The sequence below is a fragment of the Ostrinia nubilalis genome, chromosome 18, assembly GCF_963855985.1.
Source record: "Ostrinia nubilalis chromosome 18, ilOstNubi1.1, whole genome shotgun sequence".
Classification (NCBI taxonomy): domain Eukaryota; kingdom Metazoa; phylum Arthropoda; class Insecta; order Lepidoptera; family Crambidae; genus Ostrinia; species Ostrinia nubilalis.
Genome location: NC_087105.1, coordinates 563,178 through 588,924, shown reverse-complemented (window position 1 = coordinate 588,924; position 25,747 = coordinate 563,178). Strand labels below are relative to the sequence as shown.

Here is a 25,747-nt window from a genome sequence, read left to right as displayed (position 1 = left end):
TATTTGACAATACAAAGTTGTGAAAGTTATTTATGGTCGATAATTGCGGTATTGTTTGTTTACATTTGTTCCGATTATCATCACTTGTTTACCTATAGAATGGCGGTAGTGTCTATCGGTTACTTTGTAGTGCAGTTCCCTTGGCGTCGCTTTCGCCGATATCGGCCGATGCAGTGTTGTCATGGCCGATTGTTTACAATCCGAGTGCATTTCAGTGCTCCTGCGTCGATTTCAAGTATGTTAGAATACATAAGACTGCAGTTTTTCATCTACACACAATCTTAACTTTGAGACATAATGATGTAGTTAATTTACACGCTTAAGGGTTTCGATGATTCAGATGTCGATGCTTCATTAATGTCATGATTATAACTTTAGATTTTGTATTTTTACTACAGTTGAATGATTTGATTTTCAGTGAAAATGGAAATATTTTAATGTTTTTTTTACATGCTCCTCTTCCAAGACGGTTTTTCCGGAAAACCTGTGGTATCACATCCAGGCCACGCGCGGCCGGTGCGGCTGTGCAGGCGTGACATAATTACCGCTATCGCCACCACAACAACGGGTCGGGGGTCGAGCATTAATTGATTGACACAAGGTGATAGATAACGGTTGCATGCGGTTCTATTTCGAGGTGTTTTGCACCGGCTATCGCCGAAATTCAATATTTAGTCTATTTCCCGTTAGTCATCACTTCGAATGACCCCTGTTGGTGAGATGCACGTGCACAGCTGTCTCACAACAACTTATTTGCTAGATGCAAGTCAACACAGATTTTTATTACAAATACGAGTAAGACAGCGTCACAAGTTGTTTTCGGATCACTTAAAGATTATCAGACCCAACCCTTTCACTAGCTGTAACTCACAGAGGCTATAGTCACACTAGAACCTCGAGCCCTCTAACCTCTAAGCCTCTAGCCTGCTGAGGCGATGCTCACGGGCCGGGCAACTAGTCGCTTGCCTCTTTAACTGATGTATCTGACATTTTTTTCGAAACTGAGTTATCTACACCATCTTAATCAATCTTGCAAGACGAATCGATCTGTCTAATCGCCTGAACATTTTGCACAATGTCAGTTACGTCAGTTAGAGAGGCAAGCGACGCACTTATCCACCGTGCACTGCAGTTAGTGCTTACACGTGCGCGCGCGCATTCGCCCCGGCATCGGATACAGGGCGCTGCAATAAATTACCCTGATAATGTGTAACAATGTAACCACTGCCCGTATCGTTTCCTGGACTCTGTGACAATACAACATATTATAACAAATAATTTCACCGAGGGTTATCGAATTGATGTATTTTTCCCCCGCAATCATCGCCATGAAAAATATGTCTATAGCAGTAACGCTGTATCAGTCTCAAACTCGGTATTTATGATATAATGTGTCTCATTTATAAGTTATTACCTAGCGCATCAAGTATACCTAATTAGTGCATTTTGTACCGACCGTATCATACAGCTGTTTTATCTCTTAAACATCAATCGGTCGCATATAAAATTGCTCATAGGAAGTATCTCTAATATAAATTGTTAGTTTGCATGTTTTAATTTGCTAAAAAATCTATACTTATAATAAATCTGTAGAGGTCAATTCTGTACATGAAATATATTTTCAAAATAACTATCAGGGGGTGATTAGTGATCGATACTGATGCCAAAAATGCAATCAGTAAAATTTTTGTCTGTCTGTCTGTATGTTCCTTAAAGAAACAAAAACTACTCGACGGATTTTAACGAAACTTGGTATAATTATTCTTCATACTCCTGGGCAGGTTATAGTATACTTAGGAATTCCCACGGGAACGGGAATTAACGGGAAAATCCTTTTGTATGAAAAATCTAAATCGCTTAAGTTAGACGCTTGAAATTTGGCATGTAGGTACCTTAGTAAACTTAAAGCTTAGTTACAACAGGATATTGCAAAATTCCCACGGGAACGGGAGTTAGCGGGAAAAAACATTTGTATGAAAAAATCTAAACCGCGTATTAAGATAGATGAAGGGGGTAAAACGGGATCCACGCGTACGAAGTCGCGGGCGGCCGCTAGGTATTTATATAAAATACTTTCAGCAATGAAAAGTTTTGACAGTACCGGACTTTCACGAATGTTTTTTTTATCTTGGAAAATATAATTTCGAGTGATACTTCATAAAATAATTTCGTCATCATCATCATTTCAGGCATAGGACGTCTACTGCTGAACATAGGCGTCCCCCAATGATTTCCACAATGGCCGGTTGGTGGCGGCCTGTATCCAGCGCCTTCCCGCTACCTTATTAAAATAATTTCGCCGAATTAAATTCGCGAGAGTTGATCCACGAGTAAAGCTAGTAACAGTAACTCATGAATTATTGATAGTACAAATTAGCGCGAACCACATGGTTTAATATTTCAGTGTATTATGAAAATGTCTTCTTTTTAACTACAAGAAATTAGAGTTTTTATTTTTTACGTGACCTACGGCTACGCTGCCAGTAAGAGCGGCCATTTCAGTTTCAACATAGTTTAGAGCGCTACCAAGTAGGCATGATTGACTGGAAACATTAAGTTGGACTGGGACTTGTTATCCTGCTCTGGAATAAATGTTAGGTGCTTTTTGCGAACGAAACTACTTACGAGCGTATTATTTGTTCCTGTAACAGAGCTGGCCAGAGTAACTTGGTTTCCAATGTTAAGCAATTTTTTAAAGTGGTCGTCTTGGAGGACTCGAATATTGCATTATAATAATTTTCATGAGCGACATGTGGCTATTAGTATGGCTCATATAATGAAAACCAGGAAGTAGCACCTAACTATCTTGTTATTGAAGGAAAGTTAATAATATTAATTATGATCTCATTAGTGGGCTGATGTACGGCATCCGACTGTCTCTGCAAAACACAATTTGACGTGTACGTTGAAACCGTTTCGCGGGTTATGGCGAAGGCTACACGCGCGCGCCGCGGGCAAAGGTCCGCACGCGCATTGTTCAACTACTAAACAATAACAAAGTTTTATTTGCGAGATGCTTTATCAGGCGATGCTATTTATGTCATAAATAAGTATGATAATATTATAATTTAGATTAGTTATTAGCGATAAAAAAGTAAATGCATGGAACATTAAGAAGTTATCTAGAAATTGTGATGCAGAAGTTCAACAAGCCATGACTTTTACAGATATTTTTTTAGTTTTATTTTATTTTTTAAAAAGATTATTAGTTATCCCCTTGTAAGCTAAAATCAAAATAAAAAATGTTTTATTAAATTTTGACCACTAGTGGCACTTATGAACGTCAAAATATGATTGTGTTACGAGTGGTGAGCCCCCACAATAGTCGAGCGGCGGTGGGACATTGGGGATCAGTCTCCCCACAAAACATGACGCTGATACAATGAACGATACGAGACGTTTCCCGACCTCTACAAAATCGCCTGAAACATGGCTAGGGAAGGCATGGAGTGGAAATCGAATGAGCCCACGTCCAGTGCTTGCCTCTTGCTTGAATGGCTTTTGCTGGGATTTTAAGTTACATGCCGCACGCACGAGGCGACACATTTACACATTTAATATTACGCAGAAAACGATGCACATTTGTAAGATTTTATCGGTTTGGAATATTTGAGCATTCTTGTTAGCAACGAATATAGGTCAAGTACGTCTCGGAGAATAACAAACAATGGTCATATCTGAACCGAGATAAATATATTAAATCATACTTTGTATTTAATTTTGGCTGCTTTTGAGTTATAACTTAAATTTATTTGCATAGAAATAAGACTAAAAACAAAGACGGCAATGCGATCACGAAATTGAATCGGTCACTAATTTTCTTTGCCCAGGCTCTTCTATTAGCTCAGGATGCTTCTAGATGATATGTCAGATAAGATAAAATAAAAATTCAATCTTTAATGTAAATTAATATCTTCGTGTATGCAGAACCGCGGTCTAGTTGTAGCTGTTATAAAAAAAAATAAGAACTTATCAAGTCAAAGTACTTAGTTGTTATGTGATGCGCATAAAACTGATAAGATATCGCCATCAGTTCATTGTGATTCATTTAAGATAGCAGCGTACACGTCTCGACTGCCGCTGTCAACCTGATTGTCCCGGATTAGCATTCGACTGATGTTTATTTATATTTTCGTGAAATCTCAATGCGTTTGCCCATTAGCCTAAACCGTTTGACAGCTTGAGCATTCATTCACGCAGTGGGCTTTTTTGTTCCGTTATGGAAGTAATAAAAATGGTATCAAGAACGCACACAGAGCACTAAAGGACTACGTACAAATAGTGTGCACAGGCATAAACATTGTTATTGTAACAATAAGGCCCGGTTTCCACCAAAGCGGACCGGAGCCACAAAATAAGAAGAAAAGTGGAAATAATGGAATTTGATTGGTTATTCAATACACTTCTCTGTTCCGGTCCTCTCCGCTTTGGTGGAAACCGGGTGTGCACTGGTGGTAGCCTGCGCAGGCGCCTGATAAGCCTTATGTAACGGAAGCGTCGCGGGTTCCCTGCACATTTTGGTTCTTGATTTCTTCAAAGAGATCTATTGTCATAAACTTGACCCGTATATTGCCATTCCAAGGTTATTTTCATAGCAGCATTTTTATTTTAAAATTGTTACTTATAAAAATTAGGAAGCTGGGATGGTAACGTTAAATATAGATTTGTAAGGTAAAATAAATCTACAGCTTGACTGAGCACCACCAGACCTCAGGTAACAGGTAGCCAGCCGATTTTTTCATGAGAAGAAACAATTTTGTGAATCTTATTAGAGGAACCTCAGGAGCCAGAATAAAAGTACAAAAACCAAATCGGGTTTGGAGCATATTTCGAGATGATATCACGTTAAACTTTTTTGACGAACAATGTTCAAACGATAAGTTGGTGTTCATTTAGTATGTCTATTTTGGGTAATTAAGGCACAATCAAATTAATACATTTTATGAGGAAAGCGGTGTGTTTATGTCTCAACAGCGTAAACGTTCCGGTGATTATTTACTTCTTTGAATACTTGTTAGAGTTTTGGAAAAATAAATACAATTTAATTTGAATAGTGCCAAACATGTTTGTTGGTTTTAAAATACCTACAATTCAAAATATAATAAGTATAAAAATGTGGATAAACTTAAAAAATACCAAAATAGTCATAACAAGGTACCTAACAAATACAGCTGCCGCCAAATTACCTGAAACAAATAAAATACTTATTAGTATTCTCATCAAGTTCTCATCATAACAACTGTAAAACAATTTGTTAAGTTCACTGACATCACTGTTTATTTTTAACGTTGAATTATATAACACGGTCGTAAATATCAACACATATTTTATATTAGATGTTAATTGTAATCAGAATGCATTTATTATCCTAATAAAAGACATCAACGCGCTACCGTTGGCTGTGTGTATCTAACATACCTACGTGTGTGTCTCATCTAAGATACATTTACACGCTAATCACGCTATGAACATTATACATTTCTGTAATAAATAAATAAAATTTTTTTTTGAAAAAATTCTTTCCATAGTGGGTTAGTAGTTACAGAAGTACTAATTAACGCTTAATTAATTAAGTAATAATAAACGCTTTTATTTTTTCTAGCATAATTATAACATTTTATAAAATATACGTTTTGGTGATGAGATTTGTAAGTGATCTGTCCAGCTTTAAACACAGTGGATTGGAAATGAAATAAACACCCAGCGAATTTGAAAAGCCAAATTTTAAACTCAAGAACTACCTACATCTCGTAAGTCATATTGTTTCTATTTTTAACTTCGCCAGACGCATTATTTATACCTAATTTATAATCATTTCCCTTCGTCCCTTGGCTTCGTCCTTTCACACTTTCTTTACACGTGTGTCGTGCATGTTTCGCATGACTTCACTATTGCATTAAGTTTGGACTTCGTCATAATAAGGGTGTACAAATAAATAAATAAATAAGTTTTCTTCCTTTCACATTTCCAGCAACACCACACTTGCTATACAGTGTGAGTCACGTTAAAGTGTACATATGAAAATAGATGAAACTAGACCTATTTTTATCGACAAAAAAGAGGTCAAAAAATTTTTGAGATTTTTTTTTAATTTTTTATAGAATTTTTTTTCTTCCAATTACTTATTGTAAAGAAAACGTAATAACTTTTAAACTAAGCGGTATATCCTGATAAAATAAAAACAGTAATAATGCTAAATAACAGGCAATACTAAAAAAATACATAAAATACACAAAAAAGGCCAACAAATAATAAAAAATTATACTTTTTGAAAAAAATCTGCTTTAAAATTCGTGTTTTTTTGGCTATTTGATAAATTTCTCCAAAAAATGCCCCTATAACAGGTGGTTTTTATTACTTTGTATTATTCTCTATCGTATTATCTTTGTAAAACCAAAAATCGCATGTCTCTAACCCTATCACAACATTTGCTATGATCGTTTGAACAAAGGCCTGCCACAACATTATTCTCCGCTACAGTTAGAGACAATTTTAATTTTAACTAAAATGCTAATTTTACTTCGAAATCTTTTGTTTTTATTTGAAATCTAACTTGTCTGTATCAAAATTGCAAATCTAGAGCCATTTTCAGTTTTGTTGTTAACGAAGCGTTGAATGGCGCGCCCAAAGAGGCTTAGTTCAAACGATCATTGCAAACGTTGTGATAGGGATAGAGACATGCGATTTTTGGTTTTACGAAGGTAATACGATAGAGAATAATACAAAGTAATAAAAACTACCGGTTATAGGGGCATTTTTTGGAGAAATTTATCAAATAACCAAAAAAACACGAATTTAAAAGCAGATTTTTTTCAAAAAGTATCATTTTTTATTATTTATTGGCCTTTTTTGTCTATTTTATGTATGTTTTTAGTATTGCCTGTTATTTAGCATTATTACTGTTTTTATTTTATTAGGATATTCCGCTTAGTTTAAAAGTTATTACGTTTTCTTTACAATAAGTAATTGGAAGAAAAAAAATTCTATAAAAAATTAAAAAAAAATCTCAAAAAATTTTTGACCTCTTTTTTGTCGATAAAAATAGGTCTAGTTTCATCTATTTTCATATGTACACTTTAACGTGACTCACACTGTATGTGCCGCCGGCTTACACGTGCCGCGGACGGCCTTGGCTTTGGCACTGATATGTCATTTTAGGACACTTCAGAACAACGAAAATACCTTGGTTATTGTGCAGGCATGACACACAATGACGGAAAATAATACTTTGTTGTCTGCACTTGTTGCGAGTCTTCCAGCGCGCGTCGCTAGATTGAATTTTTAAACATTTTTTCTACCGTTATTAAAATTTATTAGCGAATTGAGTTGTTTCTCAAACTAAATTTTAAATAAACTTTATTTAAAAAAAAAATCTATCGAAAACTGGGCCCACCTTCAATGTGCATATTAATAAATTAAACACTAAATCAACAAAAATCTACTCTAGAATCTTAGAGTGGTTCCAGTTGCTGGAAGAAAAAAATATTTCAAAATTAAATTCAGCGACTTGGCCCGTGGACCAAGCCAAAATAGGCCAAGGACCTGGAAGACTTATTTGTTATTTTGCACGCTAATTCTCTTGCTCACCGGTTTTCCAGTTTTAGATGTGGTTTTCGGACATGTTGGATGATTGAATAAATAACAAGTATTAGGGCTCTTGTGTTTAATCGCGGCCACAACAAGGTTGAAAATATTGTCGCAGTAGAGCAAATTCCATTTTTAGATAAGTAAAGAATGTTGTACCCACTGTGATACGGCTGTTTAAATGCATTAAAATAGAATTGTTTTGACTTGATTAATGTAAGTACGCAATACAGTCGGTTGAAAAAACTTCTAACAGGTGACACGACAAACTTATTTGCAAGATCGCAAAACCTATAGGCCTTTTTTTTTTTTTTTTACGGTGGTCGGAATGCGTTTGCGCACCGTCTCCCAGTCACGAGGGGTTGCTGGGAGGTGTGTGGGGCTCGTCCTATTTAGCGGACCCTACCCACTAAACCTATCCACCATGTACCGTGCATCGTGTATCAGGGAGGAATGGGAACCCGTTTGGTCGACTTCCACTCCCCTCTCACGCACGACCTGGCAGTTGCCGGGCCTCAGTCAATAGGGTGGGGCGATATTGGTACACAGATACCACCCCCAGACTAGTGGGACTACGTTGTAGATGTCGGGGCCCTGACCCAAAGCCTACGGTCCCGCTGCAAGAGGTTGATGAAGGAGGGTGGCGTATTGCCTCCTCCGTCTACCTCTCCGGCTTCTGCGAATCGGATCAGCGAGGGGATCTTCCTCCCTGACCCGCTCCGCAGCCTCCTTTTGCGACATGACTTCTTCGCAGAAGGTGGCCATTCCCTTCCAGGCAGTCTCGCTTCCCAACATAGCTTTGACTATGCTGGGAGGCGAGAGGTCTACACCCACCGCCGAAACCAAAGCGCGACGCTGCGGAACCCAAGCCGGACAGTCCACGAGGGTGTGGTCCACCGTGTCTTCCACAGCGCCGCACCCGTGACACTCGGGGGTTGGTTCCCTCCTAGCGATATGATGCAGGTACCAACCAAAAGCCCCATGGCCGGTTAGCACCTGCACCAATCGGTAGGTGAGGTGACCGTGTCGTCTTTCCATCCATTCCTGGAGGACCGGGCGGATCGCGGCGATCGTCCGTCCCGCAAGTCTTCCATACTCACTAGCATCCAGGTGCTCGGACCAGCGACGCAGCAGGGTTTCCTGAGCCTGGAGCCTGGCGCGACACATGTCCTCGAGTTCTATCCGCTCTCCAGCGTTCCTCCTCGCAGACCTCATATGGTATATTTCCGCGCGGACGCCTGCATCCAACTCCCATGGGGGGAGGCCGGCCAGCACCAACGCAGCATCGAGGGCAACCGTACGATAGGCACGGATTGCCCTCAACGCTAGGATGCGTTGAGGCTGGCGAAGCGCATGTTTCGCCTCTCTCTGTAGGGGAAACCAGATCGGTGCCCCATACAGTGCCATGCATCTGGTGACCCCAGCGTACAGCTTTCTACAGCTGACGCTGGGGCCACCAACGTTAGGCAAAAGCCGACCCAGAGCTGCTGCAGTTTTTACAATTCGGGGCTGAAGCAGCCTGAAGTGGGCGCAAAATGTCCACCTGCCGTCTAGTGTTAGGCCCAAGTATTTCATTTGGGCCCCGACCTTTATTCTAACACCTTCCACTGTGATGTGAGCACTCGGTGGAGGGCCCTGTCGGGGTCTGTGAAAAATCATTGCCTCAGTTTTAGCCGGGGCCACCTTCAGACCAAGTGACCGGATGTAGTCTACGGTTCTGGTTACAGCCGCCTCCCCTCAGGCCTATCCTAACTCAAAGTCAAAATTTCTTTATTTATTTATAAATAGTTCTTACAACTAACCTATAGACTGATTATTTTATGGGGGTTAAGATAATATTGCAAACGAAACGTAAATTGCTTTTACTAGGATAGCAAGTTGTCTTAACATTCTAGTAAAATCTTAGGATTCAAGAGAAACGTATCACTTAATGTGTAAATAACAAGACGATGATAAATTGAAGAGAAAATTCAAGAACAAAGTGCTTGAAATTGCACAAATAATAAGACCCTATGTAACGTGCCTCTTTGTAATAATGTAGCATGCTAGTCGAGAAATAGTCTTAGGAACCCCTAAGTCATTTTAAAAGATCTATCCAATCCAACGATACATTACACGGGGTAGAAGATGAAAAAAAAATCATCTCCTTTACATGTAGGGGAGCTACCCTATATTATTTTTTTTACTTTTATCCTACCGTTTTGTCGGCGTGTCTAATATACATACCTCCACAAAATTACAGCTCTTTAGTGCCAATAGTTTCCAAGCAAAACCTCGGACGGACAGACAGACATGACGAAACTATAAGAGTTCCTTGTCAGGACTACGGAACCTTAAAAGGAAAATTATTGAGGGGGTGCCAAATCCAAGGGGTTGGTGGCAGCGTGGTCGGCGCGGGCCGGTACTTAAAGCCGCGCGGGCCCCGGCGCCGCCAGTCTCGCGCCAACCATGCCCGCCCACACCGTCTCGCGTGCTCTCGCAGCCTTCTTGCTCTGCGGAGGTGAGTACGAAACTTTCACGCACGCTTGTGAACCAAATTATGTGAAAAGTGCTGTGATACGGTGGAAAACTATTAAAACTACACGAACACGTGATAAGTTTGCAGTTACACAAACATTCGCCAATTTCACGGTGCGATTAACGTAATTGCATTAGTATTTTTACGCTGAAATCTAGACGAGTGTACGACGATAGAGTTAAATGTTTTAGAATACTTAAATTCGATGAAAATTACAACAGTAAGTAGTTGCTTACGTTATAAATAATAAGTTGATAGAAACGAGCAAGAAGTTTTTAAATAATAATGAAGGTATGCTAATATTTAAAATATCTGGAATACGCACACGTTAAACAAAACTAATTATGTATTTATGTATCTAAGATCTAACCGACTGTTACGGGCATAAATATTCTAACATTTGGTTAAAATGAAAGTAAGTTTCAGGAGTTAACTTTTTTCAGCTTTTTCTACTTAAGAATTTTATAAAGCGGTGAATTGGTTGACCATTTTTCAACCGACTTCAAAAAAGGAGGAGGTTCTCAATTCGACCCGTATGTTTTTTTTTTTTCTCTATGTTTGTTACGCGATAACTCCGCCAATTATGAACCGATTTGAAAAAATCTTTTTTCGGCGTATAGGTAATACTTCAAGGGTGGTCCCATTTAAATTTAATAATAGAAAAAACAACCCCCAAGGGTGGAAAATTGGGGATGAACTTTTTTATACGCAATATCTCCGCCGATTATAAATCAATTTGAACGATTCTTTTTTTGTTGAATAGGTATTATCAAAAGGGTGGTTTCATGCGAATTTGAAGAAAATATTTCACCCCCAAGGGTGGAAAATTGGGGATGAACTTTTTTATACGCAATATTTTTAATTTTTAGTTTTTTTTGTGTTCACGCATTTGAAGTCGGTTTTATTTTTTTAAAAAGTTAATTATTGTCGGTTTACTATCGGATAGTTTTTAATTAAACGATTTTTTTTATTATTGCTTTGCCAATTTAGGTTTCGAAAAAGCAATTCTTCACTTTTACTTTTATCTTTTAAAAATATTCATACTTCATAAATTTTTATAAGTTATTAAAGATTTGTGTTGCAAAAACTTAAAACAGTGTACTTACTTATTGAAATTTTTGTTAGCAACAAAATCATAATTTTATTTAAAGTTTATTACTCACATGACCGCTATTTGTTTACATTAAAGTAATCTACCGTTAATTGGGACCTATGACTCTTAATTAATATTATGTATGAGTGAGGGATAAACGAGATTTTTTAAATCTTCATAGCCAAATTTTGTGCAACAGTTTTTTATTTAGCTACATTATGCAGACCAGAAATAAAAATAAAACTCTAAATTGGATCGTGTGTTATAAATAAAGACTACCCTGAAGACAACTTATAATTAAGTATATTATGAACTAAACTATCTATAATTATGGACTTCTTAAAGCATTCATGCATTTTGATGCATTTTAAGACACGATTGGATTTTGATACTACATGAATAAAAAATAAGGTTTTATCGAGGAAGGTTTAAATATGGATAAACTAGCTTTTGCCCGCGGCTTCACCCGCGTGAAATTTAGTTTGTGTCACATATCGTCATAAATTATAGCCTATGTGTTATTCTGGGTTATAAACAATAATACTGTAGTTTCATCAAAATTCGTTCAGCAGTTTTTGCGTGAAAGAGTAACAAACATCCAGACATCCAAACTTTCGCATTTATAATATTAGTAGGATAGTAGCAATAGTAGGAAGCTTAGGCCCATACCTATTTCGCGAATGCACAGTCGTTATTATAATTACTACTTTAGATTTAGAAGTTCAAATTAATTATTTTTAAAATGCAGATGTTTACAACAAATGCAGGAAATATATTAATGTTCCATATGGTCTAACTAAGTAAATTAATTCTTCAGTTTAGTTATTATTAATGTTTTTTAAAGTCAGTCAATGCAAGCGAAATTGTGGACAAAGCTACAAACAATTGTTTTTATTTTTTAAGTTCATAATTATGCACATGTTAAATCATGCTCTTTGTTTCCTTAATAAATAAAAAGATTAATTTTTATAAAAAAAACAGACTCCAAAGTATCAATCATGGTATACATAAATATTAATTCGTCCTAATAAATAAGATTACTAATTATTTTTCTACTTTTTAGTGTATGTTTTTTGGAGTCAGTTTTTTTTTTTATAAAAATTTACTTATTTCTTGCTTTTTAGTTAACTTGATCTTACCACTGAAGGTAGGCAGTACATTGAGACTATATTCTTCATGTCAAGTGTAAAATAATATTCTCTACAAAATACAGGTTACCGTACCGGCAACCTAAAAAGACCTTAAACCATCAGCCCACCTTAAAAACATGAAAGAATACAACAGTTGGTCTATTTGTACCTATAATATTTAAAGAATTATCCTCCAACTCCTAAGCGTTAAGGAGTTGTACGTACCATGACCAGTTCATCATGATGAGATGATGACTATCTGATGCAAACACTTGAATAACTTTAGAAACTATACTTATCTATAAAATGAAAAGAATTATCCTCCAACTCCTAAGCATTAAGGAGTTTTACCATCTCATATTGATGAGCTGATGATTTCCAGGAGCGAATATTCGAATAACTTAAGAAAACTTTTGAAAAACGATATACGTGCCTCCTCCTTTTTTGAGTCGGTTAAAAATAAGGTTAATAATGGCACTGTCGATCCGCAGCCGTGGTCAGCGCCGCCCCCGAGCCGGAGTTACGTGGTTGTAGAGTAGCTGCGCGCACGCAGGGCGGATGGGTGTGCGGCGCGCGCCGCATCGACGCGGCCGGTGCGCCCTACGCCAGCTTCCGCGGCGTGCCCTACGCCAAGCAGCCGCTGGGCGAGCTGCGGTTTCAGGTAACTATTCACTGCTAAAGCCCGGTCTCTGAGCACGTAGAATTTTGTCCAATGACCCCAAGCTACCCATCCTTAGCGCTCGCGCGTAATTATGTTCCTGTTGCGCTCGCACACTCACTGCGGGCGCCCGTCGCACAGTCGTGACGTCGTGACAGCAAAATAATTACGCGCGAGCGATAAGAATGGGTAGCTTGGGGTCAATGGACAAAATTCTACGTGCTCAGCGACCAGACTATATTGTTATACATTGCTAACTGTTAACGTGCTCATTAGGGATGTGGTGCCTTGTCAGTCGTCACATCACCTGGCTTTCGTCACCGTGGGCCATAATATAAGCTGGCATCACCATTGTGCCAAGGTGGAACTGCTTAGTGTGATGTTTGCTGCTCTTTCTTCGCGGTTTCTTTCTTGTGCTACTGTTAAGTAGCTGTGCTAGTATGAAGTCCCGTTGCAATGTTTCTTTCTTTCACACACTAACAATTGGCGTATCAACTGGCGCAGGTCAACGATAACACCGGTCAACAAAAAAATTTTTTTTTTTGCGCATGGATTTTACTTATTATATTCTGATTATATAAGCAAATTTATATAAAAAAAGTGCGATTACAAATCGAAAATATTTGCTTTTTAAAGAGTTATAGCGATTTGAATTTTCCATCTTCATAGTAGAATGTCTCTAAAGATGCACGTCACATTCTCATTGGGATATAACGGGTGTAAAAAAACCTATCCCGAAGCCGAAAGCTACTTATTCTCCACATCATGAGGATCATTTTTTTCCTTGGGACCATACCTGGGAAACTTGTGGTTTAGGAGATATTGAAGGTCAAAGTCAGAATATTTTTTTCAAGATTTTTACAATATCAATTTCAATTCGTTATTTAGAAACTTTTTTTCTAAGAAACCTTATTAAAATTTTGAGTATTTTCGTCACAATTAGGCTTTTGTCTTTACAATAAGAAATGTATAGCAGCGCGCGCACACACGCTCAGGCGCTGCCCCCACGCCCCGCAACCCGCGCTCGCCCGTGAGTCATTCAACTCTACTGTGAGTTCAACGACTACGACTGGACCTGGACTGAGCTTAATCCAAATCTACCCAATTTGTAAAAATGAAATGAGTACTTAAATTAGTCACTTACACCTTATCACCTTACCACTTTAGTTTTTGTTATAAAAACTAATAAATTACCCTTTAATTAATAAAAACCCTTTACACGAATTTGTTTCTTTCCGCAAAATAAAAAATCTTACAGAACCTTGGTTATTATTAAACATTTTTAACTAAACCATACTTTTACGCATAAGTGCATAACCATCATTCTATCACAATGTAGTATCACAGGTCCTAGTACCTACGCAAGTGTGATAAGCGTAAGTAGCACAGTGTCATTAAAAAGTACCGTAAACAGATGAATAATGAATGGTCTTTTGAATCAGGCTCGTCATTCTTTACATTCATAACTCTCTACTTCAATAACTGAAGTCTTTACGATAGTAATGAAATTAATAAAGTAAAACTCAAATTATTGCTTACACCACACCACTCTGAACGCCTAGAATAAACACCCTAGCAATGTTGCGTCTATCGTTGATTGAGGCATTCACTTTCGAGTTAGGAGTTATGATTGTGTGTTTTGTAAACTTAAATGATTTCAGCAACTAAATAAAAAAGTCTCTTTTTTCACTCCTTCCATACTCATTACTTCCTTTCTTAATAATTTACTTGAAATAAATAATCGTCATGCACGCGATTCTAAATAAACGTAATTTTATCGATCGTTAATCACAGGTAGTAAGCAGGTGTGATAAACTTGTATCATTAAAAAGTACTGTAAACAGATGACAAATGCTCTTTACACACAGGTTCATTATTGCTTACATTTCTACCTCTCTACCTTAATAACTTTAACGTCTTTACGATAGTAATTAATAAAATAAAACTTGACTTACTTATTACTGCAATCTAAACGCCTAGAAATAAATCACCGACAAACTCTTGTTCCTTAACTTTCGATAGGAGATAAAAGATAAGATGTTGTTTATAAACTCGATTGATTTTAGAAACTAAACAAAATTTCATATCTTTTAGCACTTCTTTCATACCAATTACTTACATTCTTCATAATTTACAAAAAATAATTCATCGTCTTGTTTGGGATTATTTTAAATGAACGTAACTTTATTACACGAAATAACTATCAAAATGTATTGATATTCTTATTGTTTTATTAATAACGATTGCGTATCTACAATTCATTCTTTGAGTAGGTATTTTGGAAGCTTGCTAAGAGCATTAATTATTATTAAGTATGCTAGGACGGATCTTTAGTTAACAAAGATTAAACAAAGTATTTTTCCCGTCGCTTTTACATTCTCATTCGTTGATAGACTTGCATGTACTAAACAAACGATATTAAAGTTTTGTTATGTTAAAAATTACGTAAATTTGTAGTTGAAAATGAAGAATAAAACAAAGCGTAGCGCTCGACGTCATTCGATAGACGCGTAGACGTATTGCTTGACTGTGATTGGTCAGTCTCGCCGCGCGGGGCAGCGCCTTTGTTGCTAGGTCGCTCGCGCCTCGCGTTGCTCAGCGCTCGCGCGGCCAGTTCGGTTTCTTCGGTCGTCGAATGCGCTTGCGACTTTTGATTGTTTTCTCGTGCGGATAGTTAGTGTGTGAACGTGTAATAGTGAGTGTGGTATTAGTGAATGAGTGTTAGAAAGATGCCTAACCATACGTACAGTGCTCGTGAGTACGTAAACATGGTTTACTGTTATGGGAGGGCACGTGGAAACGCATCTGAAGCCCTGCGGGCTGTAGGTATCGGGCTGAACATCCTACAGCGCACCACCGTACTGATGCACGTATTTTTGTTCTGGTTGTACAACGTCTGTTGGACAATCAGCCGATTGTGCCTCCGTCCGCCTCGTCTAGGCGTGTATTGTGTCGTAGGTATTTGAGGAACTTAAATACCGGACTGTACGTGAAGGAATACTGGAGCGCGTACATCAAAACACGCTTTACCGGGCACGCGTTTGCTTGCACGTGGAAGGCCGTTCAGTTCGAGCCACAACTTGTCCGGTTGGAGCGGCCGATTCCAGACGACGTCGAAGGGTATTAGTCGGTAAGTACTTAGTTCTAATCCTAAACAAATGCTAAAGGAATGTGTTTTTTAAATGTAGGAAGTGAATAATCTGGTAATTTTGTGTACAAAATACTTCTGCGGTCGCGGTAGGTAGTGGCGGGATAGCGCGTACGCTCCAATACACTCACACACACATAGGCACGGTCATTGCGTTGCGTGGTGCGCTGTACATTGCGGGCTGCGGAATATTGTATTTTTTTTAATCATAAAAATAAAAAATATTTCCCACCAATAATATTTTGTAATATTACTTGGTTGGGTATACAGAATGCGTAGTTTCAGTCTTCGTGATAGGTTTTTTTACACCCTGTATTTATAGATAATTATGGGGGCTTATTCACAAGAACAAGGTGCACACTTTCATCAAAATATAGTGGGATTTGAGAGACGACGTTACCAAGGCCAGTAAACTGAAGGTATGATAGGGTTAGATTTTTATGAGAAAAATCCTCTATGGAACATGACAGGAAATTAGAACTTTTCATTTTTAATAAATATTTGGACTCTATTTTAAAATTTCTCTTGTGAGAATGGATCCTAAATGAATGTTTGGTATGTTTTAATAATTAGAAAGAATGAAAGAAACAAAGAAAAAAAAAATATTTGGCAACAAATTAAATCATCTCTATGTTCATGTTTCATACATTCATTGATATGAATTTTTCTATTTTTTACACATAAAAGCAAATTCAGAACAATTTTTTGTTGTTATTCTTATTTCTAGGTATTAAAGCAATAAAAATAAGCTATGCATAACCCGTGCGCAAAAATGCTGTAGATAGTTGTAATCAAACGAAATTCCAAAATATTCTTCATCGTTTCCAGGAGCTCCAACAAGTAGACAGCTGGGCTGGCGTGCTGAACGCGACGGCTGAAGGCCCCGTGTGCCCGCAGTCGGACGTGGTGTACCAGGGCCTGCAGACGCACGCGGGCGGCATGAGCGAGGCGTGCATCCACGCCAGCGTGCACGCGCCGCTGGCCGCGCTGCCGCCGCCCTCGGCTTCTGATGACGTCGTCGCCAACCGCTCCGGCCTCCCGATCCTCGTGTTCATCCACGGCGGCGGGTTCGCGTTCGGCTCCGGCGACGCAGACCTCTACGGCCCGGAGTACCTGGTCAGCAAGGGTGTCATCGTCATCACCTTCAACTACAGGTGAGCTTTTCCTAAATCATGACGAATGTTTTATTATTTTACCTTGGACCTGTCTAGAGAACGAAAGCACTTGCTTTTATTACCAGCCAATGTCACATTTTACGACGAGACAAAATTACGTCTGTATGTTATGGATTTCTGAAATAAATGCTCCAGATAATCCGGTTGGCTTGCGGAGACTGATGTAAAATTTAAATAATTTATCATCATTGCTCGTGTAACAAAATCTTAAAAAATCTATTTACTTGCTTTCGGCGGATCTTATTTATCTCTTAGACAGGCAATATATCAATTGAAATTAGAATGAAGCGGACCACCTTCAAAACTGCGAGTTTATTCCTAAATATGTAAAGCCGGATGCTTTATGTGTTTAATATTTAGCAGCAATAGCGTTTCATTCGTATTTATTTATGCTACATAAACGAGATAACGTTGAGTTTATGCGTGCCGTGCTTATATGCCTATAAAACAGTTTAAAGTCTGACAAAAAGTGTCATTAGACACATCAATCACCATGGGCCAGAAGTCAGAACCGGTTGACCCGCAGGCCCCGCAGCACGGCGCTGCGAGCTCGCAATTTCGGCGCCCGCGCACCTTAATCGTAGCGCAGGTTACAAGTTAAATACAGGCTGGATATTTTTTAATTTTACAAAATTTAGAAGCGAATGTACCTACTAAACTATGGGATCAAACTAAACAAACTACGTATTAATTTAATCATGGGATAAACGTAATGTGCTCAGAAATGCAAAATTTAACTGATTCATTCAATAAACATAGATTTTCTGCTTAATTACCTAGCACGTCCCTGATTATTAAGATTGATTAAGATTCAATTAAAGGAAGAGCGTTTTTTTTGCTAGTATCTTAGATGCAATATAATGAGCACATATCAAAATTATCGCACAGTTTGATCAATGATATAAGACACACTGTATATTCCTTGTGTGTGACCGACCTTCAGCCACCGGTTGCCACGGGCGTCGTCTAATGGTGGTGTTAATTATAATGCCAATGTTTTTGTCAGTTCGCACGTTAAGTTTATGGGTTACACGTGTAATACGAAATACGGTTTCTTTCTCTCTTGATACCTTTATACTCTTATCTGATACTCGTAAGTAGTATTAAGATAATCCTGCTACAAATGAATATAAATAATAAAACGTTTATTGCAGACATAGATCCATAGGTGTTAGTAACATGATAATTTTAATCTAGTGTTAGTAATGCTAATAGCAAGTAGGTAGATATTTAATAATGTGCTCGCAAATTATTGAACATCGGCAGTTCTGAGTTCAAAGGGCGTTTGATTGCAGTCTGCTACCAAACGAAAGAACACGTTTCCAATGGTCGTTTCAGATTGAACGTGTTCGGGTTCCTATCGCTGGGTTCGGCCAGCGTGCCCGGCAACAACGGGCTGCGCGACTGCGTGACGCTGCTGCGCTGGGTGCGCGCCAACGCGCGGCGCTTCGGCGGCGACCCCGCGCGCGTCACGCTGGCGGGGCAGAGCGCCGGCGCTGCGCTGGCCCATCTACTCGCGCTGTCGCCCGCCGCCAAGGGACTGTTCCAAAGGTGAACTTCTTACTTCAAACGGCTCAAGGCGTTCGCGTACAAGTGGCATGTGAGGAGGACAGCACCGGACAGTTCGGCGCCATAGGGTGCCACCCGTTTTGTGATAGTCGCAGCCCCAGAACGGGGAAAGTAGCATATATAGGGACAAGGAATTAGATCAAAGAATTTGTAGGGAGTCGAGCGTTGCGCGCGGCAGAGTGCAACCTGCTACGGCAGACGCAGTTCCGCGCGCATCTCCCGCGATTCGGCCAGTTATAACCGCAAGGTTGGCATGGCCATGGGTGGTGGTGGGTTGTTCCAAAGGTGAGCTCAGCATTTGAGGAGTGAGCTGGTCCCTAAGGGCTATATTTCACCGGCGGCACAACCAGTCGCCGCTACCAACAAAATGTACACAGCAGCTTTGTGCAACCAAACGGACACCAGGTGAGTAACTCTCTATAGAGCTGTATACATTTCGTTGGTAGCGGCGACTGGTTGCGCCGTCTCATGGTGTCCCGGTGAAATATAGCCCTAAGAGCTCAGCATTTGAGGATTAAGCTAGCCCCTAATAAAATGTAGGGAACTGTAGTGTCGAATGGGGAAAGCAGATAATGTAACTGCTTGAATTGATATGACTGTAGTGAAGTTGCTGCACTGGGTGCACAACAATCCTTGGGCGCCTTAGGTGCCTGATTGAATGCAACAAAACAAATGTTTCGTTTCATCATCATTTCAGCCATAGGACGTCCACTACTGAACATAGGCCTCCCCAATGATATCCACAATGGCCGGTTGGTGGCGGCTTGCATCCAACGCCTTCCTGCTACCTTTATGAGGTCGGTTTGTGTTTCGTTTGACTTTGATAAAAATATAAAGGTACTTCTATTGTATTATTTACCGTTTGTATTTACTACGTGACAAGCAAATAAATAACATCAGGAATACAATAAACGAGTAATTTGAAAAACGTCACGCCACGAAAAGTGTGTTGATGAAATTAATTTAAATTAAATTTTTACATTGTTTGCTGTAGGTTTTCCTAATAAAATAAAATAATATTTTAAAAAAATATTATTGGCAGGTAGTTGCTAATTGCTCATAAGATAGGCCCCCTTAATTGATATTTATTGTCCGTGGTGCATAATCTTTTCTTAAAGGTTTTAAACCTTTGTTTGTCACCTGTCATCCGCTTTGCAATGGAGGGAAGTCGAACCTTAATTTCGAACTCCTCCTATGTTCTTCTGATTAATTTCGTTGCGGGTCCAATGACAGTTTAACTTTCCCCCGGGACAAACTTGACCTTCATTGGTTGGGTTTTTGTGGCGGTCAAGCTGTAGATCCTGGCTACACAGGAGTTGCAGTGGTGGGAACGAGAGGTGGGAATAGTCCCGTAATAAAATAAAATATATTTTTTCCAATTCCAGGGTCGCGTTGCTCAGCGGCACCGGCAACAGCGAGTTCTTCAGCACGTCGCCGGCGTTCGCGCAGCTCGCCGCCGGCTTACTGCTCGGCAAGCTCGGCGTGCCCGCGGAGCCCGAGGCGGCGCACCGGCGGCTGGTGGCGGCGCCGCTGCCGGCGCTGATGGCCGCACACAGCGAGCTGCTGGAGCTGTTCGGGCTGTCGGTGTTCGCGCCGGTGGTGGAGGCGCCGCATCCTGGCGTCATCGTGCTGGACGAGGATCCTGATGTCTTGATCGCGAAAGGCCGCGGCCGAGACATCCCGCACTTGATTGGTTTCACCAGCGCCGAGTGCGAGACTTTCCGCCCGCGGCTACGGGACATCAATATAGAGAAGGTAATTTGAGGACTCGTGTCTGACAATTTGGCTTCTGTGCTTTTGCCAATCTTATTACGGACAGTTAACAGGTCATTCGTGTGATAGATCCCCTTAATTATTATATTTCTCTGTTCTATGATGTAGGTATATCTCATTCATAGAAAATGTTCTATATTCTTCTACTTAAATTCATTGCTGTTTCAAAGAACTACTCAACCTTCACTGGTTGGGCATCACTGGCGGACAATCTATCGCTTGATATTCAAAAGTTTCAGTGGTGCAAAGGGTGGCTAAATTAGGGGTCGCTTATTTGAGTGGTCCACCTAACAGCATATTATGCCAAAACAGCTTCTCGATGTACACACGGCCACGCTGTTAACTATCCATTTCCTTTTTTGCTCTCGCTCTCATCAAATGGTGATTCTTTGCGATAGAACGAGACGACATGACCGACAATGGGTAGTTAACACTGTTGCCGATACTACATAAACATATTATTTGTCATGTATTCCCAAAAGATGATTGCGGGCACGGAGGCGGTTCTCCTGACACCAAAGCTGACGTACCAGACGCCGCCCGCCACCGCGCCGTCGCTCATCGCGGCGATCCAGCGCGAATACTTCAACGAGTCCATCTCCATCGAGCGCTTCATCGCGTACTGCTCGGACGCGTACTACGCCTACCCCGCGATGAAGCTCGCCGAGCGCCGCGCCGCCGCGGGCCGCACCTACCTGTATCGCTTCGCGTACCCCGGCCAGAGGAGCCCGGTCAAGGAGGCGCTGCAGCTCAACTTTACGGTATGTACTAAATAAAGTATTAGTTAAGATAGTTGATGGTTAGTTCAGATAGTTTCAATGCGTCCAATTTCGACATTTTTTGAGTGATTAGGTACTTTTCAAAAGTTAAATATAGGATACCCTGAGTACCTGATATATTTCCAAGAAGCGATATCTGTTGATTATGAAAAGAGGCATAACATAAATGTCACCCTTATTAATTAACAGATGAATAGGTCGTCACAACGATTGATTCGTCAGAAAATCAAATTTATCGACATAGCTCAGCAGACTGCAGCTGGTCGCCATATTTATCGACTAACCAGTAACCGCTGGTGTTTTGAAATGAGGAGGGGGACGGAGAAAAATTTGACTGATTTATACATTGACACAATAATTGATAGCAAGTCGTCGTCCGGATGTTCCATCAGCAGATCAGCCTATCATGAAAACACCAAATTCCCCATCGGATTTTGAACTTTAAGGTGGTTAATCTTTTTTTTTAAAGATTATTACCAATTTGTATTGCCCAAATTACTAATAGTCCCATTAGCCCCTCGTGTTAAGCTAAATAAGCTTGTGTTACGAGTGGGCTCACCACAATAGTCGAGCGGCGGTGGGATTCGAACCCGCGTTCCTCGGATCTCGAGTCGGCCACTACCCCTTCACCGTTCGGCTATCGTGGCTATACGATGATATTAATGTAAGATGTATGCTGTGTAGTTTTGTGGCGTTTTGTTTTGTTTTATTTCATTAATATTATTATTTATTACATTTGTCTAATTAAAATTATTATTGTCCTGTCTGTGTCGTTAATTTGGTATTTTATTTTTTAATGTGAATTTTAATTTATTTTGACATGTTTATTTGAAATAACTTGTTTTGTTTTTTTTGTTAATTTCATTCTTATTGTAATTTTTATTTTATTGTGAATTTTAATTTTTATATATTTTTGGACATGTTTATTTGAAATTTTAGTAATTGTATTGTTTTTTTTTTTAAATTTTATTATAATTGTTATTTTTATTTTAATGTGAATTTTAATTAATTTGAATTTATTTTACTATATTTTTTTGCCCCTGCGTACAAGGCACCCACTGAAAACCAATCTTGGCACTTGGCAGTAAAATGTCAACTGTCAAGATAATACTGAGTGGGTGACCTCTTTGGCAACATTTTTCTCCGCCTCATTGTTTTTGTACTTTTTAGTTGTCAAATAAATAATTTTTCTTTGTTTCTTTCTGTATCTTCAGGGCGCAGGCCACATCGAAGACATGACGTACGTGTTCCGCGCCAACGCGGTGCTGGGCCCGCCGGCGGCGCGCGAACTAGGCGCTGGAAGCAGCGACAGTGAGGTGCGCGCGCGAATGACCGACTACCTCGTCAACTTCATGCGGGACAGGTGACTATATTCAAGTTTTCTGTGCTTCTTACCCTCTGTTTCTTTGGACACATTATGCGGTCTCAAAGGCATTGTCTGGAGAAACAAATTATCTTGAGACAAATGGAAGGCAGACGCGCTCGGGGCAGGGCACCGACGAGATGGTCGGACGCGGTGAGGAAGACGGTGAGCGGGAGTGTGCATCGTGCGGTCCGCTTCTTACCCTGTTTCTTTGGACACATTATGCGGTCTCAAAGGCATTGTCTGGAGAAACAAATTATCTTGAGACAAATGGAAGGCCGACGCGCTCGGGGCAGGCCACCGACGAGATGGTCGGACGCGGTGAGGAAGACGGTAAGCGGGAGTGTGCATCGTGCGGTCCACACAGCTTATGACCGCAGTCTGTGGAGAAACAATATCTGTGGTCGCGATCCTCATCAGTGAGGGACAGAGGAAGAAGAAGAAGAAGAGTGCTTCTTATTGTCTCGTTTCAGCCAAATGACATCCACTGCTGGACAAAGGATTTCCATGACGACCAGACCAGATTTTTTGTCCACCTAGTGGGGGGCCTGCCACCACAACATCTTCTGGACTTTTCTGCCCCAGCTCTATGAGCTATATGGCCCGCCCACTACCACTTGATTTTAGCAATTTTGCGGGCTATGTCAGTCACTTTGCTGTTCCTGTGGATCTCCTCATTTCCTTCACGCTGGGAAACACCGAGCATAGCACCCTCCATCGCCCTTTAGGTGACATGAGGTCTATAGTAAGTAAGCAAGCTTTTGATATAGGAGGCAATATTAGGCTGGTTTTAGTGTAACGCGGACTGTCAGTGCGGATCGCTCCGCACAGCCGATTTGTATGAACTGCTAGGGAGCGGAGCGGATCCTCCGGACCGTATTACTGTAAAACGCTCCCTAGAAGTTCATACAGATTGGCCGTGCGGAGCGGGTCCGCACCGGACGGTCCGCGTGACACTAAAACCAGCCTTAGTCAAAAATGTAAATATCACGGAGACGTGTATATTTTTATCGGTGTTATCGTAAAACACGGTCACATACGTGGTGTCCGGATATGAAGTCAACGTCTTGTTCGGCAGCGAGCCGGCATCAGCGTGCAGCTGGCCCGAGGTTACCCAGCCGCTGCAACTGAATGACATATCGGCGCCCGGCGCGGAGCCGGCGCGCGCTCTGACCGAGGAGCAGGCGCGCGTGCTCGCCTTCTTCGACGGGCTGCACCGCGCCGCCGCGAACTGACGCTATGTGGCGACGAGCATCCACGCTCTGCGTTGGCGACGAGACAAGCTGAACTACTGCCCTATTTTGGGACTGACTCGTGTATTCGTACCACCGGTGTTAAATCATAACGTGAACAACTTTGATAGAGTAAGCAAATCATAGGGTTGAAACGACACCTCACGTCATAACTGATTAACTGTATTGTAAAAGTGTTTACGCAAGTTATGATTTGTGACTAATAGCCTAGTTTTGCACCGGGTCCACAAAATTTCATCGTCAAAGATAACTCTAATTTTGTTGTTGTTAGCAAGGACGAAATGGGTGACCCTTTAAGTAATATTTACGATTCATTTGTAAACGAGACCACAGATTACAATCAGTAAAGTAAAGTCAATTTGAGACTTAAAAAGCCTTAAAAAATTAATTATAAAAATGAAGACCGCGTAAATTCATCAAAATTAATTTAATAAATAAATAATAAATATGTATTACGTTATATTTAGACCTTTAAAACTCTTTGCTAGCTAGTAGTAATTGTTGAGTAAGAAGTAGGGTTAAGGCTTCAGCGATCTACCTCAAGATGACTACTGATCTACGGGGAGTGTAAGGAATTACTACCAATGACACGCACCCATCAATCAAAAAGCCATAACTTGCGTTCATTTGTAAAAATACATAATATTTGACGTGAAGAAAATGGTCAAAACTTTGTTTTTAATCAATTGTCTAAATGTAATAAACACATTAATAAGGTTGAAAAGACACAAGACGGACAAAAAGCACTTATGTACAACATAATCTAAACTTAACATAGTTATCATAAGTACGACTGACTGAAACATTAGCCGTAAGTTATAGAATAAGTCGTGTGATCGTGTGTACAGTGTGTATTATTTAGCTATGACGTGGCCACGTGCTGGTCAGACGATGCTTTTATATCATTTTTAAACCAAAAATATCATAATTTTGAATTTTATACAGAAGAATTGATTGAAATAATCATTAAAATTAAAAATATGGAACTACGGACGCTTTTAAATTTCGTTATTCAATGTATAATTTCGTAATTTGGTCAAACATTTTTTATAATGTTCATGGATCTCTGAGAAATGGTAATTTAAGTAAGACAGTACAAATAGTGCCACAAATATGTACAGGTATGATTATTAATTACATACTTATTTTTTTTAGTTTTATAAATAGTTTTAAACTTCCTTAACCAAACCGGATTGCTTCAATGTTGTTAATTTTAGAGGCAATAATTTTTATTTAAGAGGTCAACTTCTTAGTTTAAAGTTAACTTAGTCGCAGTTATATTTCGAGTTGTCCTTGTAGGGCTATAAAATCATCACTCCAGGAACTTGTTTGACATCTACGTAAAAGACTTGATAAATGTGAACCAAAAATCGCAGTCATGAATAATTTGTAACCTCACATCAACCATTGAATTTGATTACATATAAAATGATTACACGTTTGAATGAGTATTGTGATTTTTATAAAATTAATTAAGATTCTTTAAAATATGTCGATAAGCATAAGATATAATCTAATGACAAAACTATTTCAACAAAACAAAACGTTGTTTTTATTTATTTACCCGCTAAGGTGACCTGGGCCAAAAATATTTAAAATCAAAATCATCTTTATTTGTATAGACTAATTAAATGAGTATTACAAATCGTCAAATGCTCTTTAAGGAGCCTATACATGTCTCATTCTTTTTTGCCCTACCAACAC

The 25,747-nt window shown here is 39.6% G+C and overlaps 3 protein-coding genes across 3 annotated transcripts in view; 1 reads left to right on the top strand and 2 right to left on the bottom strand.

Annotated features, from left to right (window-relative positions):
* Nucleotides 1-25,747, bottom strand: part of LOC135080469 (serine/threonine-protein kinase D1) — a 128,782-nt gene that overhangs the window by 32,151 nt on the left and 70,884 nt on the right. The window lies entirely within an intron of this gene.
* LOC135080824 (uncharacterized) lies at nucleotides 8,191-9,628 on the bottom strand. Its single transcript, XM_063975547.1, has 3 exons — nucleotides 9,608-9,628; nucleotides 8,869-9,315; nucleotides 8,191-8,628 (listed from the first exon to the last, which is right to left on the bottom strand). Exons 1-3 carry the CDS (start codon nucleotides 9,626-9,628, stop codon nucleotides 8,191-8,193), a joined length of 906 nt encoding a protein of 301 aa, XP_063831617.1.
* On the top strand, nucleotides 10,006-24,220 carry LOC135080455 (juvenile hormone esterase-like). Its single transcript, XM_063975093.1, has 8 exons — nucleotides 10,006-10,084; nucleotides 12,817-12,986; nucleotides 16,960-17,285; nucleotides 18,645-18,857; nucleotides 20,261-20,630; nucleotides 21,131-21,409; nucleotides 22,642-22,790; nucleotides 23,869-24,220. Exons 1-8 carry the CDS (start codon nucleotides 10,033-10,035, stop codon nucleotides 24,023-24,025), a joined length of 1,716 nt encoding a protein of 571 aa, XP_063831163.1. The 5' UTR covers nucleotides 10,006-10,032; the 3' UTR covers nucleotides 24,026-24,220.